The 18,544-nt window shown below is 37.2% G+C and overlaps 1 protein-coding gene across 1 annotated transcript in view; it reads right to left on the reverse strand.

Annotated features, from left to right (window-relative positions):
* Positions 1-13,599, reverse strand: part of LOC105146520 (uncharacterized) — a 110,383-nt gene extending 96,784 nt beyond the window's left edge. Inside the window, exon 1 of the mRNA XM_011056837.2 lies at positions 10,640-13,599. Coding sequence (XP_011055139.1) covers positions 10,640-12,022 — 1,383 coding nt within the window. The 5' untranslated portion in view covers positions 12,023-13,599. The remainder of the gene's footprint in view (positions 1-10,639) is intronic.
* Positions 13,600-18,544: the final 4,945 nt, after the last annotated feature.

Consider the following 18,544-nt stretch of genomic DNA (forward strand, 5'->3'; position numbering starts at 1 on the left):
AACGTACAAGTTCGAGCTGAAGAAGAATCCTTCATATGCACTTAACTGTTTTTGTCTGAATCACTACGTCGCGACAACGACGAATCGTCATCTTGGCGAGTCACGATTTCTGATTAATTTTAGAAACAGTTTTTAATGATAGTTGCGCTTTTCACGATTTTATTTTAATTACTCATTATCCTCATGTCTTTTTTATTATCGAATTAGGGAAAGAAATATAGGAGGAGATCAAAGCGCTGATTGTTGTACGGGATTGATTGTTATACTATATAACTCAATCATGGCAGAAAAATCTCTTTTTTGATTGTTGATTATTGATATATTAATTTGTTGTGTAAAATAGTTTGCATCAAAAACATTGTATATATTATTTATAACGACTTTTAAGAAAATGAAGTTGGGTAAATTTTTCTCATCATCTATTTTGTTGTCTGACAAGTCTTTGGCATTATTAATCGCGGTATCTCTGTATTCATAGAAAATGACACGTCTTAGAAAATCTTTGCTACAATTAAAATTAATTATTATCTTGACAAAGTTTATGAATCTCTTCTATTAAGTTACAATCTCTTTTATTTAAAGTTACAATCTCTTTTATTAAAAATGGCTGCGTAGGGTAGATTGACCAAAATGAGATGGGATTAAGTGGCAATCAATTGTAGTATTTTTAGATCGACACAATTTGAAGAATATATAATACTTACAAATATATTTTATATAGATATATATGTTCTTTCATTTTTTATATAGAAACTACAGTACAAAAACATTACGTATTTTATGATTAAAATAATATATAATAAATTTTATTTATGGTATATTAATATCATAATTACTATTATTTCTTAAAATATAAAACTGACATTAAAATGAAAATTGTATTTTTTATGTTTTGTCCATAACAAATATGCGACTGCCAATCCTAGAATATGTGACAATCATTCCAAAACACGAAGTTAATTGTCACATTTTTGCAGCTTTCATTTAAAATTAAATAACTTACTTTTACGATATGTTGAATTCAAGAGTAATATTTTTTTAAATACCTAAAGGATATAGATATATTATAATGTATATAATTTTTTAAAATCAGACATCCACTTTTTTCTAAAGATCACTAATCAAAAACTAACAACCTTACAGTAACAACCTCGGTCTCCCCTAGTACGACCAACAAGTTTAAATGAGAGCTATAAACTTATTGATTTACGTAAAACAAGTTACCGCGGTAGGTAATGCGGTAGTAATGTTCGTGCTTTCACTATCAGAATATGATGTCAGATAAGTAATTCGTTTACTTGCGATTTCATATGGTGAAATACTAAATCTTGTCGCTACAAATAATTAATAAAACTGTATATTTACATAGCTTGTTCCTGTATCGGAGAAAGCAGAAAGTAGACTTAACTGTTGATTTCGTCAGAATTTTCCTCGTACTCGACGATTCGCCAATCAAGTAGATGCACTGCTGGCACACATAAATCAAAGTAATTCCGACAACGAATAAATCATTATCTCGGCAGGTCAATGATTCGGCGATCTTCAGCGCCTGTTGGTCAATTTTTTTGGTGCTTGTTATTTATCGTGTCACCGATGACTATGTTACATTTTTAGAAATAATGAGTAGCGATCATCGCACGATACGTAATACCGTGTTGCTGAGAAAGGAAAGTTGAGCTTAATTGTACACGGACTCCTCATAAAAGATCACGTGACTGATAACACGAAGAAAGCAAAATATCTATGTTAAAATCACACAGTTGCTGCACGAACTATGTGTTCGGCTAATTGTAAGTAGAAGATAACAAAGACAACAAATCTCGTGATCTCGCCAAGGCACATTTAATGATACCTCGAATTCTTCTTTGGGAGAATCTACAGTTACAGTGGATGCGTGTTGTTTGGACGAACTTTTGTTCTCTGACGAATTCATCTGAGTTGTTCGTTAGAAATAGAAAGGTGATAATAGTAAATGCGTATTCTAATGAAAGGTAATTTTGTTGTACGGTCGAACCTCTATAAAAGTAACTTCGGGATCAATCGAAAAAATAAACAAATGTGCATGTTCGATTATTATAATATATAGGAGGTTAAAACAAAAACGGAGGTTAACTTTACGGAGGTTCGACTGTAATTTTAAAATTTGAAATAAAAAATGTCGCAATTACGCAAGATGAATGGCATTCATGATATGCTTTTTGGAAAATCCATTAAAAATTTTACTTGTGAGTGGAAAAACTAAATACGTAAATAAAGTGTTTGCCTGCTGAGAGAAAGAAAATGAACCATAGGTACTATTTCTTGATTAATCTTCTTCCGCATTTCTTACGAGATACGTCTCGGTTATGGTAAATTTTTTTTCACCCATCTACTGCGACTACAGCCTTAAATGATCCATGCTGATTTATGCATCCATCCGTGATAATCTTCTACTTGCGCACGCAATCACCGTCATGCCATCAGCGTATTTTACCCACCTACGAAAATAGCCTCGGCGTTTTACGGTCGCCGAAAATGGGAAGCGGTTTTCGCGGTTGTGGGATGGGTACATCCTGATGCTTTATAATTCATGCCTCGTTGCGTTACATGTCGCCCGTAAATCCACGCTCGTGTGGATTCCCTCGCCGAATCCTTCCTTCGCGGATGCGATCTTCCGCGATGCGCCGGCCGCATTTTATGCGTCGCAGTAACGAGCTTCCGCGGTGAGCTTTATGGCGGATTTATGAGCGCTCCTCGCCGCGGTCAGGTGGTAAAGTCGTTTCTTAATGCTCGGCACCATCGAGCGAGGGTACGTTTCGGCGATGCGTACTCGAGAGAGGAGAGAGAGAGAGAGAGAGAGAGAGAGAGAGAGAGAGAGAGAGAGAGAGAGTGCAGGCATGTAGCTGCGTGTAATCGAGACGAAGGCTTGCGCATAGAGACGGTCTGGAAGCGAAAGGAACGGATGGATCGAAAAAGAAAACATCGAAAGAGCTTCGCGTAAACAGCGCTTCCGCGAAGTCCATCGACTGTTTATCGAGGGAGGAAGGTTGTTGAAATGTATCGCTTCTCCCTCGGGATTGAGAGGCTATGCGTCTATAGACCTCTCCGGATGTAATATGTGCTGGAGGTAAAATACGAGCATCGCTTACACATCGCCCTGGAAAAACTATGGGGAACGTGCTAATGTTTAGTCTGCAATCAATGAGAATGTAATTATTTCTTTTATTTGCGTGTATATAAAATGTTGATGTAGAATTTATAAATTCTGCAAACTTTGTGTAAATAAAATTATTGAAATCTAAAAATACATAATCTAAAAAAATAAAATATTAATTTTAACTTAAAGACGTATAGTGGACCTTTCGAGACATGCGAAGGTATTCGAATTAACGCAAAGAGTACTGTGAGTATTTCTTAAATTATTACTGAAATATTTTTTAAACAAGTACAGGATAACAAAAAAATCTTCCTATAGAATTTTATATGTTTATCAAATGATTATAGTAATGTATATTAAAAAAACAAATTCTATATTTTATCAAATACCAAAAAAATTTATCGAAAGATTTTCATCAGTTGATGAATTGAAAATCGTTTTATTGGCTGTCTGATGAATTTATTCGTACACTTAGAGAAAGGTTTCTTTGATTTAAAGAAATGTCTTTGCTATACGGTTAAAAATTTTTTTGAACGTCATTTCTTTGACTTGAACATAATTTCTTTAAATCGAATAAATTTTTTTATTTGATTTCAAAAAATAATGTTTAAATTAAAGAAATTTGTTCTTTAACCGTATAGTGAAGAAACATTTCTTTAAATCAAAGAAATGTTTGTACAAAAAAGTGTAATAAAATTATTGATGCGTTCTCGAAGTGCATCAAGCTGGTATCAAAACTATAAAAGTACCAGGTTAAATGTTAATTATTATATATATATATATATATTTTTTTTTTGTTAATAAAATAGAACTCCAGAGTTTTTTATAAATATGTATTACTTATGATTTAATAAACACAAAACTTTGCAGTCACTTTTTTGTCACCCTATATGTACTGAAATGCTTTCAAATTCCAAAAATTATTTGCTTATTTTTAATAATATCTTTTGCACTAGAAAACAATTATTTTGCGAAGGCTGCATCAATAAGATAAAATCCTCTTCATAATACGTATGTGGCAGATAAATTGAACTCTCGATTCGGAGAACGACATATTTGCGATCCATTCGCGCGAACTTTAACTTCCAGCGTTCATCATTCTCAACAGATAGCGTACGACGATAATCATAAAATTCCACACGACTTTATGAGTTTTCCCGATTTGATAAAGAATACTCGAACATTATTCTGCTAAAGCTTTTACAAGAATCCTAATAAGTGAACAAGATAAGTTTAATGTGCATTTACCAGCATATTAGTAATGTCTGGATAAAACTGATACTTTTTTTATGTTGCACAAGATGTTTTTCGCTAAGAGGTAGGTCAATTGCAGATTAACCTAATGTCGTTTAGATAGACGTGCGATAAAAGAAACGCTGGATTAGCGATTAAGGACGATGCATTCGCGTGTCATTTATAAGAAAAGATTATAGAAGCAATGTGTCTAATTCTTTAGTTCAATGTCAAATAAGAACTAATTGCTATTACACGGAAAAAAAAGATTAGCTGCTACAGTTAAAAAATAGGTTTGGCAGCTAATTCAGTAGCATATATGGACACCTAATATTATGTCGGCGAGGTTTAATTTCCATTAGCTGTGAGGTCTAAATATTATCATTGTAACAGACAAGCATTTTGCTATCATTACATGTCATTGTATTGATTATTGCAGCAAACGTTTTCTGTGTAGCAGATAGTTTGATAGCAAGTACAGTTTCAGTTCAGTAAACTATATTTAGCTGTGGTAGAGACAATTTTTTTTTACATGAACATATCCGAGACTATGAGAATTAACTTCATGTTTTATACAACGTACGTGGTCCTTGTTCTAATATATCATTATATCTCTTGATGTTTGAAAATGCATATTGCACGTAAATAATGCCCTGAACTATATTTATCTTTCAAGGATCTAATGTAATGAAATTAAACGCCAGTCAGTTTCGCACAAATCGCGAGTTGCACAGCTTTTGATGATGCGCAGTAAACCGGAACCGAGTAAAAAGTATACGAGAAAATTGGGGACTTCTTTTAAGTTGCCGCCGATGCGAAGCATCGAGTTAATCGCGTCTAATTTAATTTTACCGTGCGCAAACGTTAATTGAATATTCCTCGTCACATATGTGGGTCACTGGGATTAATCATCATCTAAATATGAAATATCTGACTATCCATACGTACATCTCTCTCCCGTATAGTAATGCGAAATTTGCGGTCGTTTAAACCGAAAATCTCTGATAGCCTGATCGGCCAGTGGCGATGGAGGATTCCCTTTGATCGTTCGGCACCGGTGCACGTGAATTTACGACGGAAAACCACGAATGGACAACGTGCATGCAGTAGAATTGCTCAATTACCTCAGTGCGGCAATTCCGCTCCGGCCGGCATGCAGAAGTCGATGGAACGTGGCGAGTTTACCTTTGTAAATTGGTGCAAAAAGGGCAAAGCACGATCGCGACGACAGCCGCTGTGGACGTGCGTCGTCGTTTTGCTCGTCTGGGCTGCCGTCGCTGCGAGCTATACCGCGAAATTAAGGTGCACGCATCGCGTTCTCGTTTTACTCCGGAGCACGTAAGACTCGGAGCGACGAGCTCGTTGTGGAAACGTTCTTCCAAAGTAACGAATTAATCTTTATGCTTACATATTAATTTTACTAGATTTTTTTCTTGGAATACGCTGTGATACTTATTCATGAAAAAATCGCTTATATACACTGAGAAAAAAATGTAATAATTGGAATTCTGGTTGACGGTTGAATCGGAATTTTTTATTCGTTAACTACATTCTAGAATTCTGGTTAAAATAATCAGAATTCTGATTGATATAATCAGAGTCATTTGATTCATCCACTTTTCAATCAAACATTTTTCTCAGTGTTTCTCTGAGAGAAATTATTTAATTAAATTTAAAATCACGTATAATTTTAAATTTAATTAAATAATAATTTGCGCATCACTTACCGTACTATACTCTTGTTAATTGTTATATTCTTGCATTCTTTACATTATCGAGATTCCTTATACAATTCATAATATTTCTCTGTTTGTTCTGACGCAATGATCAAAGTTTGTAAAATTATTTAGCAAGCTTTTCTCCCGTGGTATTTCGCGCTCTGTAAACAATTTTCTGACTGTTATTGCACCGGTCTTGACGATGAGCGGTACTGAAATTTGCAGACGGTTGGCGCCTAGCGGGCGGCGACTTACGAGGTCAATCCTACGAACGTTGATTCAAAAAGTTTTGACGCGAATGAAAAGAGAAGTTTTGCCGGACGCCGTTGGTTCGCATTGCCAAGGTCAATCTAATCTTGGCTTTGTGTAAGTGAGGGGAATCACCGACATCGCTACGTACGCAGATATGCCGGTCATTAATAACGTTGAGCATCCATGATAGAACACATCCGAACCAGTTCTCAGAAGCAGTGCACTTGAATAATCTAAAAGAACCGCGAAATGAGTTTGGCAACGTGCACTGATGAGAATAATCAATATTGTGGTTAGAAATTCGAATTTACGGATTGTCTTATTAATCTGTGTCATTTGATTGCGAATTTGCACAAGTTAAAACTCAATGTATGACTAATCTGATAATTTAATTAATATTAATAATTATTTTAATAAATAATTTAATAATTGATTTATACACATTTAATTATTAAAATAATTAATATAATATTTATTATAGATTATTCAGTATTTATTACAAAACGTATAATTTATTAATATATATTACCAACAATTATAAATTTATGAACGTAATGTAAAATGAAATATTGACGAATAAAGGATGTTCCCATAAATGTAGGACATTGTTATATTAAATGTCATCCGCGAAGCAAAATAATTTTTGACAGCTATACAGCAGGCAGGTGTCTTCCGTCGTTTCGTGCAATATGACTGTTGTCATGATTCGAAGTGATGTTTCAAGGCAAGTCGGTGCTATCTTCGGCACCGCTGATGCTCGTGAAAGTTAATCTCAAGTTCGGCAGGGCGGAACGAGAGCAATCTCATGATTTGGCCCACGTTCCGCGTGAATTACATGAATGACGGGCGAAACTAATGTACTATCCCATCGATCTTATTGTATTCTGTCGACAAATGGATACTGAAGCGATCGATTCGTAATCCTCGTCTTACGTACGCCAAGTATGCCGGCATTGTGCAATCCGGCGTTGACAAAATTAGTTTTAATAGTAAACACAAACGAGCCAGTACAAATAACCTGTCGGAAATAAATCTTTTCGCTGCCTTCGTCATCACAGTAAATTACTGTTTATTACAGTGTTATTTTCGGTATGACACTTTTTCAGAGATACGCTCCATTTTATCGAAACAAATTGCTGGCAGAAGCTACAGGACGTTCTATAACTCTCATCGTCTATCCTTGGTAGAAATTTCATTCATTCTTTGAGTTGTTATTGGAAATTGTATTAAGTCTATTTAATAACAAAAGTAAAACTATTTAGATTCTGAAAAGGATGTTTCACTACAAGAGATTCGTGTTCGACTCCCGGCCGAGGTAGTGTTTTTTGCAATAAATTTATTTACAGTTTTTCAGTACATTAACATCTTTCTAATATGATGCCAGATTGAGCATCAAATTATTAAATTGCTTATCAATTTAATTTGTGATGTTACTATACTCCCTAAATCTGAATCAGTGGATAGTTACTAATTATTCAGTGGCATATTTGACACTGGTTAATTAGTGAAATTCAATTAAAAAAAGAAGAATTGAGCATTATGTAATTAAAACACTGATATTTGTTAATTTCAATGTTCCAATGTCATATTTATTGAATTTATGCATTAAAACAAAATTAGATCACATAATAAAGATTAGCTAGATTAGGGATCTCACATTTCATTCACTGATTACCAGTAATATACTTGGCATTGACATCAGTGATTCTCCACTGATTCAGATTTTGAGAGTAGTAGTTTGATTGCGTTTACAAGTTGGAAAAATCATTTCGGCGCACAGTTCAAATAACTACATATTTAGTATATAAATTCACATGGAAATTTTTTAAAAGCATTAAAGATCCAGCTTCGACCGGTATAGGCTTCTAATTTATCAATTGTGTTCTCACATGCAAAATAAGATTCTAATTGTTTATTTAGATTCTAATCAAGGTACAATGTCTTGCAGTTATCGCACACAAAAGTGATATACAATTTAAATCTATTTATTGAACAAAAATAGAACAATAATTGTTTAGAAAATACTGAAGTTTAGTAAGTTGCAGCAGGACTGAAAGAGACTTTATTTAAATGTATTTTAATACACTCGTTTATTATTTGATCTAATTACATGCGTCTATACATGACAACTGTAATCAATACTATCAATAGATGAAACCTAGATTATTGTTGCGTGACCTCTCCAATGCTCAGCCTGTCATGTCTTCCGATCGAAGTTTTCTTTCGATCTTTCGAAGTTTTAAATTTTCTATAAGCAATACACGGCTACACAGGATATTGCTTGTATACTTGTGCAGCCTATGTCAATCATATTATGACACTTGTCAAGCATCGGCATGTGGTATTGCATCAAAACTGTATCGGAATATTGTTGAAGAAGAGATACGTGAAAACAAATACCATTTAACGATTGGTCCAAAACGCTTCTTATTAAATAGAATTATTTCTGATGATAATGCTGCCCAGGCAGATCAATACAATCATTACATTTGCACGCAATAATTTTAATAACAACACTTCACAACACTTAACAAAAAAAAAATATCAGAACGGGATTAGTTGTTTCCCGTAATTTTTTAAACGCCGAATACGATTTCAGCTTCCAAATTGTTCCATCCGACTTCCAAATTGTTCTATAATATTTTTACATATTTTATAACTATGATATCTGATATTCTAGAGAAATTTAATTGACATCAAAAAATTAGATATTAAATTATTAGAACTCTCAATTCTCAAAAAAGATTTTTTAATATCCACTATGGTTAATAAGTATAATATTTATAGTTATATATAGAGTTTATTAGAAAAGCGAATTATATAGTCATTAGCGATTTATCAAATAGCTTTCTATTATGTTTAGTTAAACATAAGAATTTTAGGCCGCTGTATATATGAATCCGATATCAAACTTGACAAATTCAACATCATTAAAGATATCTACACATTTTGCAACAATCCGAACATTTTTCAAGTTTTGACATCTGTCATATTAAATCCACTATTTTAAATTTGTTAATTCTGATAACGGATTCACATTCCTTTTTTGCAAATTGAATTGCAAATTTTTCAAAATTGTAACGTGATGAAATAATTTGGAAAGCATATTGCATTATGTCCAGCGTATAAAAAACTATGAAAAATGATTAGTCTTGTTTCAGTGTTGGAAAAAAAATTATCTTCTGTCGAACAATGTAACCTTATTAATACTAGATAATAACTAGGCAGATGTTTATACAAGTGTTGCACAGCAGAAAACCTTCAGTCACTGAATAAAGCTTTATCAAGTTCTTATTCATTTCTTATACGCAATGTCATTACAACTAATGAGAATACGGAAATGCCAGACAGTAATTCAATGAATGTCCAGAAAAACGGTATACATTCCTATCAGAGATCTCAACCAAATGAAAACACATATCGCTATGTAACTAAGAAAAGCTCGCGAATAATAGCCTGTAAATTAGCAGTGATCACAAAATATTCGATCTTGCGTTCGATGAGAATTATGATCAGCACCACCGTACGTATCCGGAAAGATACGGAAGACAATCATCAATTGCCGAGATCGTCGATAGATCTGCGAGGGTTCTACGGTATACAGTTACAGAATGGTCTCTCACGTCACGTGCTCTTCCTCGGTTTGCATTTCATGCAAACGGAGCGGCGTATTCGCGAAGGGGAAAAGCATCGATAGTTCGAGCTCGCGTGTGCGATTGTACGTGGTTTGCCAAGTCGAACCCTTGACTCGATTTTAATCTCCACCATCGATCCGGGGAGAACTCAACGGTAACTGACTTTACGGCTTTCAGTTCTCACGACAGCATCGGACGTACACGAAAGCGTTCTTTCATTCGTTCTATGATTCATGAAAACGAATTATTCGCGTTTTGGAGTTGGGCATCGTAACGCATAACAATACTCGATTGATTGATTTTACGACAATTTTCCGTGTATCATTAAATAATGTAACTTTTTTTTTTAAACCTGAATCTCATTGAGTGAGAATAACTAGGAATACATTTGCTATAATTTTGTGTTACTTTGTAAAATTATATATACGCTTTAAAGTTAAACGTGAATTATGTGTGTTGCATTTATCATGCCGACGATTGTTAAATAATTTCCTGTTATTGTCATAGTTGCGCAATCTCTTCATTACGCTGTGATTAATGATACGAGAAATATCGACAGTTAAAAAAAATCTCGCTAGTTACCCGCTTCAGTTGTCAAGGAATTTAAAAAAAAATCAATTTTCTTCGTAATATATATATATATATATATAATGATTATTACTCACCGTATTAGTAACATCCGCCTGCATGGCCGAATCGTCCTCGACTCCAGTTTTGACGAGATCATCTTCCTTCTCGTTATCTGGGTTGTTCAGGTACTCGTCGTAATCCTGCTCGAGGCTTTTAGTCTTAGCCTGAGGATCGGTTTTTGTCTCCTGCCGATCGTGACCCTTGACCATCCTACCGATTGTGTTTTTCGAGGATTTATATCCGACAGATTTGACGGTCGAGTTTACGAAATAATTGGACGTGGTACTAGTGGCATTAGGCGCGTTCGTGAAGAGTTCTACCGATTTGGAAACGTTTCTCGATTCGTACTTGAGATTTTTGTAACCGTCGCGCTTCACGTGCTTATTCGATTCGGTGTTCCGGTAATCTCTCTTGACGGTGGTCTTCGGAGTAGTCGGGTCGTCAGACGTGAGTCTTTTGATGATATCATCGTAGGTTTTCAAGAGCGGCTTTGTCCCATTTTTGTAAAAATCGTTATCAAATTCTTCCTCTCCATTATCTTCGTTTCTTTCATTAATATCTTTCCAGATATCGTCGTCGTCTTCATCTTTATCATCCTCCTCAAGCCCGCCATGGTCTTCGTAATCTTCGTCCTCCTCTGCCTTTTGCTCATCTTTTTTCTTCGCAAAATTGTACTTTGAGTCCGACGAGGAATTCAATTTTCTCTTCCAGTCATCCGTCCATCTCGTCACGTCGCCACGATCGATGACGTCCTCGCGATCTTCCAAGCGATGTCTCTTCGCCCCATGATAGCCGTTCATTCTATTTCTCCAGTCTCTCCTGTAAGACGTGTACCGCCTAGAATTTCTCCATCGTTCGTAATTGTCCCCGCCGTTTCCGTATCTATACGGCCTCTCGTAGTCGTAATCTTCCTCCGTGTCGTCGAAATCCGACACGTCGCGATTGCGCGAATACGCGGGCCTATGATGAGTCCTGCCGGGTCTGTATCGATGATTCTTCGTATTATACCGTGATGGCATCCTGCGTCTGTCGTTATTCTCATCATACCAGTCGCTTCCAGCGTGATATCCATCGTTATGATACCTGGATGGATAGCGCGGCTCGAGCATCCGGTTGTGATAACTCTTCTGTGCAGATCGATGATGCGATCTGGGATAATCGTGATACGATCGCGTCTCATAATCATCTTCGTCGATCGGATCGTCGAAGTCACCTTCGTATTCATAATCCACCTCCTGCCAGGATCTTCTGTCGAACTCGTGGTGATTCCTCCGATTCGAGGACTCGTGTCTATGCCTGTGTCGGTGTCTCGTCTCCGTCGTTGCGTCCTCGTGCTGATGGTACCGGCATTCGACCACGAACAGGCCGTAAGCCATCAGCAGACCCAGCAACAGCAGCAGCCTCCTGTCGCGCGTCATTTCGTCAGCACCGTTTTTCTCAGGTCACCTTACATCATCACGGGCCACGTGACTGCGGCTTTCGCGCGGTCGCACCTGTCGATCACCTCTCGATACCTCGCCGGTCGCGTGCTCCTCAACGGCGCATCGAGCCCGCTCGATTGTCGAGCAGCAGCAGCAGCAGCAGCAGCAGCAGCAGCAGCAACAGCACTCGTGACGATGATCGGCGTTACGTCGATCATTCCATCGATCGAATCGAAACGGGACGCCGCGGCGCCGCGGTCTGCCGAACGATTTCTGCTGATCAATTGACAATTCAATCCGTCAATTTTCCCTGACCGCAAGCTCGTTTCTATCTCTGTCTCTTTCTCTCTCTCCCTCGCAATTTAACCGCACGTCGCGGCGACGTCGTGGTTGCAGTGACCACGTGGTGACCGCGGAACCTGAAACGACGAAGCAATCCTGGAGGGTGACTCCTTTTGGCGCGACTCCAGTGCAATCGGTGATGAAAACCGTTGCAAAACGGAGTTCGTCGCTAATCGCTCGTATCACCTGAATGTGTATCACATAAAATATCGGAATTATGTGATAAATCTTCGCGAAGATGATTCGTCAACAATGATTCATCAACAGTATCATTTCACGCTGCTCCGCATTTTTGCAAATTGCCGGTGGTCTCTAACAAGAATCTATCCCTTGAATCTTTTAATAATCATTAAGCATTGTCCGTGCTCTCTTAAGCTCTGCGATTGAAGAGTCCACGACTGATTAAAAAAAGTCCATTTGTTCACCACGTTGCAGACAGAATTCAATAACCCTCTCTGCGATTGTTTTTTTTCACCAGATTATATATTATCTCAGGATATTTTTTTCACAAGAGGACATCCCCTAAACGATATCCCTTTGTATCATCTGATTCTGATGATTACGGCGTGCAATTGTTACTCTAGTCTTTTCCGTTCACCATCGGTTTCTTCGCAGGGGGTAGTTCGCTATATCGGGCACGGACGGATTCGGTGGAACCTCGAGGAAGACGCGACACGTTCACGCCGAATCGTATCGCGGACAGAATGTCGCGGACGACTGAGGCCAGCCGGAGTCTGGCGGCCTGGCCGGTAGTCTGAGAGATCGCGGAACGCACTGCGCATGCGTACGAACGATATTCGCCTCCACTGTCCCCCTTTGTACCGCACCGACCGTGGTACCCCGCCGCCGTCGTCTCCTTCGCCCCTTCGTCCTTCGCCTTTACCTCTGCAAGAAACCTCCGCGCACGGTGTTTCACGGACCCCGCGATGATGCACCGTGAAACAATAGGCATCGGTATGGCGAGACAAGTTCGTGGACGCGATCGGCCGCATCTCCGCCGGATGTACTTCGGAGGTACGAAAGAGATGTATGTATCCCTTAACCCCCCCCGGAAATAATTATTTGATTTTTTTTTACGTATACGATTACCCGGGGTGTTTTTACATCTCAATTACAATTTGCTATTAATATTGTACGTCATTAATCGATGTTCCGATTATTAGTATTTGTGAGAACATTAAATATGGATTTGATCGCAGTTTTCGAAAAAAAAGTAGAAACAAATATTAAATCGAATGAACACGTTAAGATTATTATGACAGTATTTCTAAAAAAAAAAAAATAAATAAAGATTTAATTAGCAGTTGTTTTTAATTATAAGTTGTTTTTATCACGGATTTTCAATAATATATTGCATATAAAAAAAACAGGTTTGTAAAGAATAATTCTTAAAAAGAAAAATGTTAAACAATATCTTTATTTAATAATGTTCTGCATCAATTTACACTTTTTTGTTACTGAGATATAAAAATATTCCAAGTGGCTATTTCTGGGTTAACAGCCATTACTTCTAAATATGGGATCTCTAGCGATGAATCTTTCCGGAAGTAGCTTTTTTTTTATTAAACAAACAGATCAATTGAGACTTATTCTATTTATCGTGAGACAAATTTAATACAAAGTACGACAGCTAAGAAGGAAACGATGTGCTCAGCCTTGTCACGCTTTGCCGAGCGAGGTTGGAGAACTGTGAACACAGGTGTGGTCACGCATCAGAATGTAAATGGCATGTACAAATGGCGTAAGAGACTAACTGATATTTCGATCTAAGGATATTTTTTAAATGTAGGGATCATTGCGCTTTGGTGGCGATACTTTACGTATGCGCTGTGCAGAAAGTTGGGGGAAAAGTCGAAGGTGTAGATTGATGTGGCGAGACTTCGTGGTCCTTGGTGTCACGCGTTCGTCGAAACCGGTTTTCAATTTATTTCGAATAGACACGGCATTATCCACATTAGACTCTCATAGAAGTTGCTTCTTGTCCGCGATAAAAGGCATTAAATTGATTTAATATCGAATGAAGCCCGTAGTACGCATGTCGTTCTATTTGAATGTATCTTAATCACGAGCGATTATGAAGTGGATTTAGATAAGAATGATATTTATCCTCTAGTAAAATCTTATTTAAGAAACAGAAACACTGATTGATTTTAAAACTTCTTCATTAAATCACCATAATGTTGAGATACACACGTCGTAATGGATAACTATATATCGAATTAAAAAAATGTTTTGCTTTGGAGTAAAAATCAATGAATTATTCATATAATAAATTATGATAAATTATGAGGCAACAATATTTGCATGCGAATACAAAAATTGAAACAAAGAAGAGACTACAATTCTAAATGACAGAAGCACAGATATATCTTACAGGGGGATATATATGGTCAGGTTCAGAGTTAATGGATGATCGATGTTAAAAACGAGACCGGACCGCTATCTGTGCTCTTGCACAAAAGTCTTTTTTGCGAGCGATTATCCAACAGTCGCCAAGGCTTTTAGCTGAAGGAGATATCAGGCGAGCGACGCTAAGAAGAGTATTGCAGTTTTAATCCCTCGCGGGAAATCTCCTTGCTCCGATCTTCTTCGTCCACGTCCACGACATGTATAATGCGCGGAACGTACGTTTCTGTCGCGTCTCTCGATTTTACGATCGTCCAGGTCGAACGGCAGTCGACCGGCTGGCCTTTTCGCCGGGCGTCCCATTCACTTTCGCACCGCCATTCAGAGATGAGATTCGGAGTAGGACGACGCGGCGAAATTCGAGCCGCAAGGAGAGAAAGAGAAGTTCGTGCCGATAAAAAAGAGAGTAGGGGAACTCCCGCTGTGATATGTCGAGGAGTGAGGTATCGAGGAGGAAGCTGCGAGAGAGAATGCGAAGAAGAGGAAGACACCAGTCGTTGATGCCGATCTTGCAACCGGTACTACGAGGACTGGTTTTTCGTCGCGTACGCGGAGGTCGGCAGGTGCTTTTTGTCGTCCCTTTAAGCCGTCCGTGGTGCTTACGGTGATAAATAAACAGAGGCAGGCCTTCTCCTCGCGGCTGTCACGCTGTGCCCCCCATTCCCGATCCGATTGATCGATCTGTAACGCGCGATCTGTCGCCAAGAAATGTCACTGCGGGGCATGCCAACCGGGGCTTTATCGGCGTGCCAGGAAGCTGGAAAAGGGGAAACGGATCGTGCTCGTGCATCTGAAATTGTCTTTGAAGATCGCGTCAGGGTCTCTCAGGAAATAAAGTCACCTAACTGATTGTGGCGCACGTGTATTTTCACAAATCACACGTTTTGTTGCGCACGAGAGATCGGTGAAAGTAAAGCGGTATTTGAAATCAAGTCTTTTCAGTTTCCTTTTTTATGAGAAACGATCAACGCACGATGCACGATCTTACGCACGATCGTTACACGCCTCGGAAATCGGAATTTGTACTTTACATATTGAAAAAAAATTGATTGAGTTAGCTTGAAATACGTACATAATAACCACTGTTTGAAATACGAACGATCCATAATTTTGGTTAAAATAACTAAATAAATTTAGTTGCATATGTCCTGATTACAGTAATCAGACATATTTTGAATCCTCTTTGCACACGTTCACACGTTGTGTATTATATTTTTATATTTTCTATACTCACTGTTAAACCTATTGTGAAAATTTAATCTAATTTAAGTCGCCACTGCTTCTACTCGATGTATCGTTATTGTATACTAAAACAATGGCTAGATTTAACACTATATAGTGTCAATTTGATGTCAAATTGACATTGTATAGTATTAAATTTAATTATCGTTTTAGTATACAATAACGATATATTGAATAGGAGTAGTGACCTTAAATTAAGTTTTTGATAGTATAGATTTAACAATGCATTTTATACTACGTTTTTATAGTGCTGAGTACTACAATAGCTGCTAATAGCTCAATAAAACTAGTTATAGATATTCAAAGGTGCCAAAGGGTTTGCGGGTTATCGCCATGTCGTGATTGTTAATGTCAATGTTTCATGAACTTTGTCGTTCACTTCACCAGAGCGAGGATCGCACTGATACTGATAATTCAAAAGAAGTTATAGATATAATGTCAATGTTGTCAAATTTATAGTTGCCGTAACTACATATCGTTTTCTTTCAGTATTTTAATCATAACCATAAAATACTTCGATGCAACGGTCAATAAAAAAGCAAATTGAGGGTAAAGTTTTTGAGTTTTATTTTATGCCACGGATCTTTGTAAAGTTTGTACAAAGTTTTCAGATTTGAAGGATATTCATTTGTATCTCCTTCTTTATAGCTCCGTAAAAAATCAGTCAAATTGAAATACCAATTACCGAATTTGAAAATAGAGATTTCAACCTTTAAAATGTTTTTTTTTTTTAACACAAATACACTGAGAAAAATTTTTGATTGAAAATGAGCGAATTGGAAAATTCTCAGTTTGTCCATTTTTAACTAGAATTCCAATCAATTCAATCACACTGTTTTTCGAATGTACCTATTACATAAGCACTAATCAAATTCTAACCTAAATGTTATATCAAAATATTTAATTACAATAATCAGAAATTCTGTTTGCTGCTACCAAAATTTGCTTAACCAAATATGTCTTGTTAATTAACTGTCGTTGTTTTTTTCCCATGCATGCATCATCTTACGAAACATTGGATGCACGCAGAGATCAAAATTGCTCTTATGTCGCACGGTCATTAAAATATTTCGCGCCAGACTCATTTTCCTAAATGTCGGGAGTGAGTTGTGTAACACGCGTTGGAGGTCGCAACATGGAGGCGGAAAAATTGATTTTACAACGCGGAATCTATCGGTCACGGCACGGCGGCGCGGCGTTTAACGTCGACGACCGTGGATTTCTCTAATTATTTCGCTTTCACGCCCCGTCCGCGTTCATGTCCGCGTTAATTTGTATATTCACTTGTCGGGACTAGTAAAGGGCGAACAAACGGGCCCTCGTTAACGTCGACTCGTTAAAACGGCGATTAAATCACATCTGTCCGACGGAATTTACGTGGAACGCGCGTAATCGCGAACCATGTAGATTAACGAGGTGAGAGGTCCACCCGGTTAAATGAATAGCGAACTGGGAGGATAAATTTTCTTCTTAAGAGAATCTTTTATATGCGTGCCATTTCGAAGACGCGTTGCGTGACTTTCGCCGTGAGTGATAAAATGAATAACCGCCACGCGTAATCGTAAAGTGCAACGCGCGATAATATTCACGTTTTACTATTTACTTTGTATTACAAATCGCCTATCGTGAAGCACATTTCGTATTCCACACGACCGGACGATATGCGTTTGCAAGCACTTTATTCTGGCGATAGGACTCGAGCGATCGTCCAGATAAAGAACGTTCAGAGGCAGCTTGCGTGGTCATGTGGGGTTTCATCAAGATTTTCGTGAACACGAAACGAGATTAGTCACGCGGATTAGAGTGCGCCTTTCGTGCCAGAAAAGAGACGGAGGTACCGATTTGTTCTACTTACAGAACGTAGCGTGGGCCCGAATGCACGTGTAGTTTTTCGTACGTCGTCGACTTAAAGATCCGTGTCGCCGACATTATTTCGTTCCGTCTTGTTCCTTTTTATTGATTCTCGTGCACGAACATTTTTTTTTATGTTTTTATACAGCTGACATTCGTGACTCGAAACGATCGCGGATTGCTTAAAATATAACTGATGATTATGAATATTGAAAATTTAATGGAATCAATAAACTCAAAGAATCGAAAACTTTTTATTATTAACAATTATGTGAAACGAACACTAAAAAAAAAGACAGTAGCAACTATAAAGATGACAATTATACAATTTTATTCATGGAATTAATATAATAGTTGAATAAAATATTTTATATAAAATAGTTTATAACTATACGTATATATAATACATTAATTCTACATAGAAAACTTGTACAATTGTCATCTTTATTTGCTGTTATTACGTTTTTCTCTGAGTGAAAACACGTTAAAATGCATACATTTTTTTTTTTTGAAAAACTCATCCGAAAAAGAGTGATTAATCATTTATCTTTAGAAGTATTACGTATTTATAAATCACGGGTGCTCACATTCATAATGTTTATCGAAGCTGCCATACTAATTATATATCGTGTGATATTTATTTTCCTTGATTTTATGAAGTCAACACGTTGGAACATT

The sequence above is a fragment of the Acromyrmex echinatior genome, chromosome 14 (genome assembly GCF_024713525.1).
Source record: "Acromyrmex echinatior isolate Ae372 chromosome 14, ASM2471352v2, whole genome shotgun sequence".
Classification (NCBI taxonomy): domain Eukaryota; kingdom Metazoa; phylum Arthropoda; class Insecta; order Hymenoptera; family Formicidae; genus Acromyrmex; species Acromyrmex echinatior.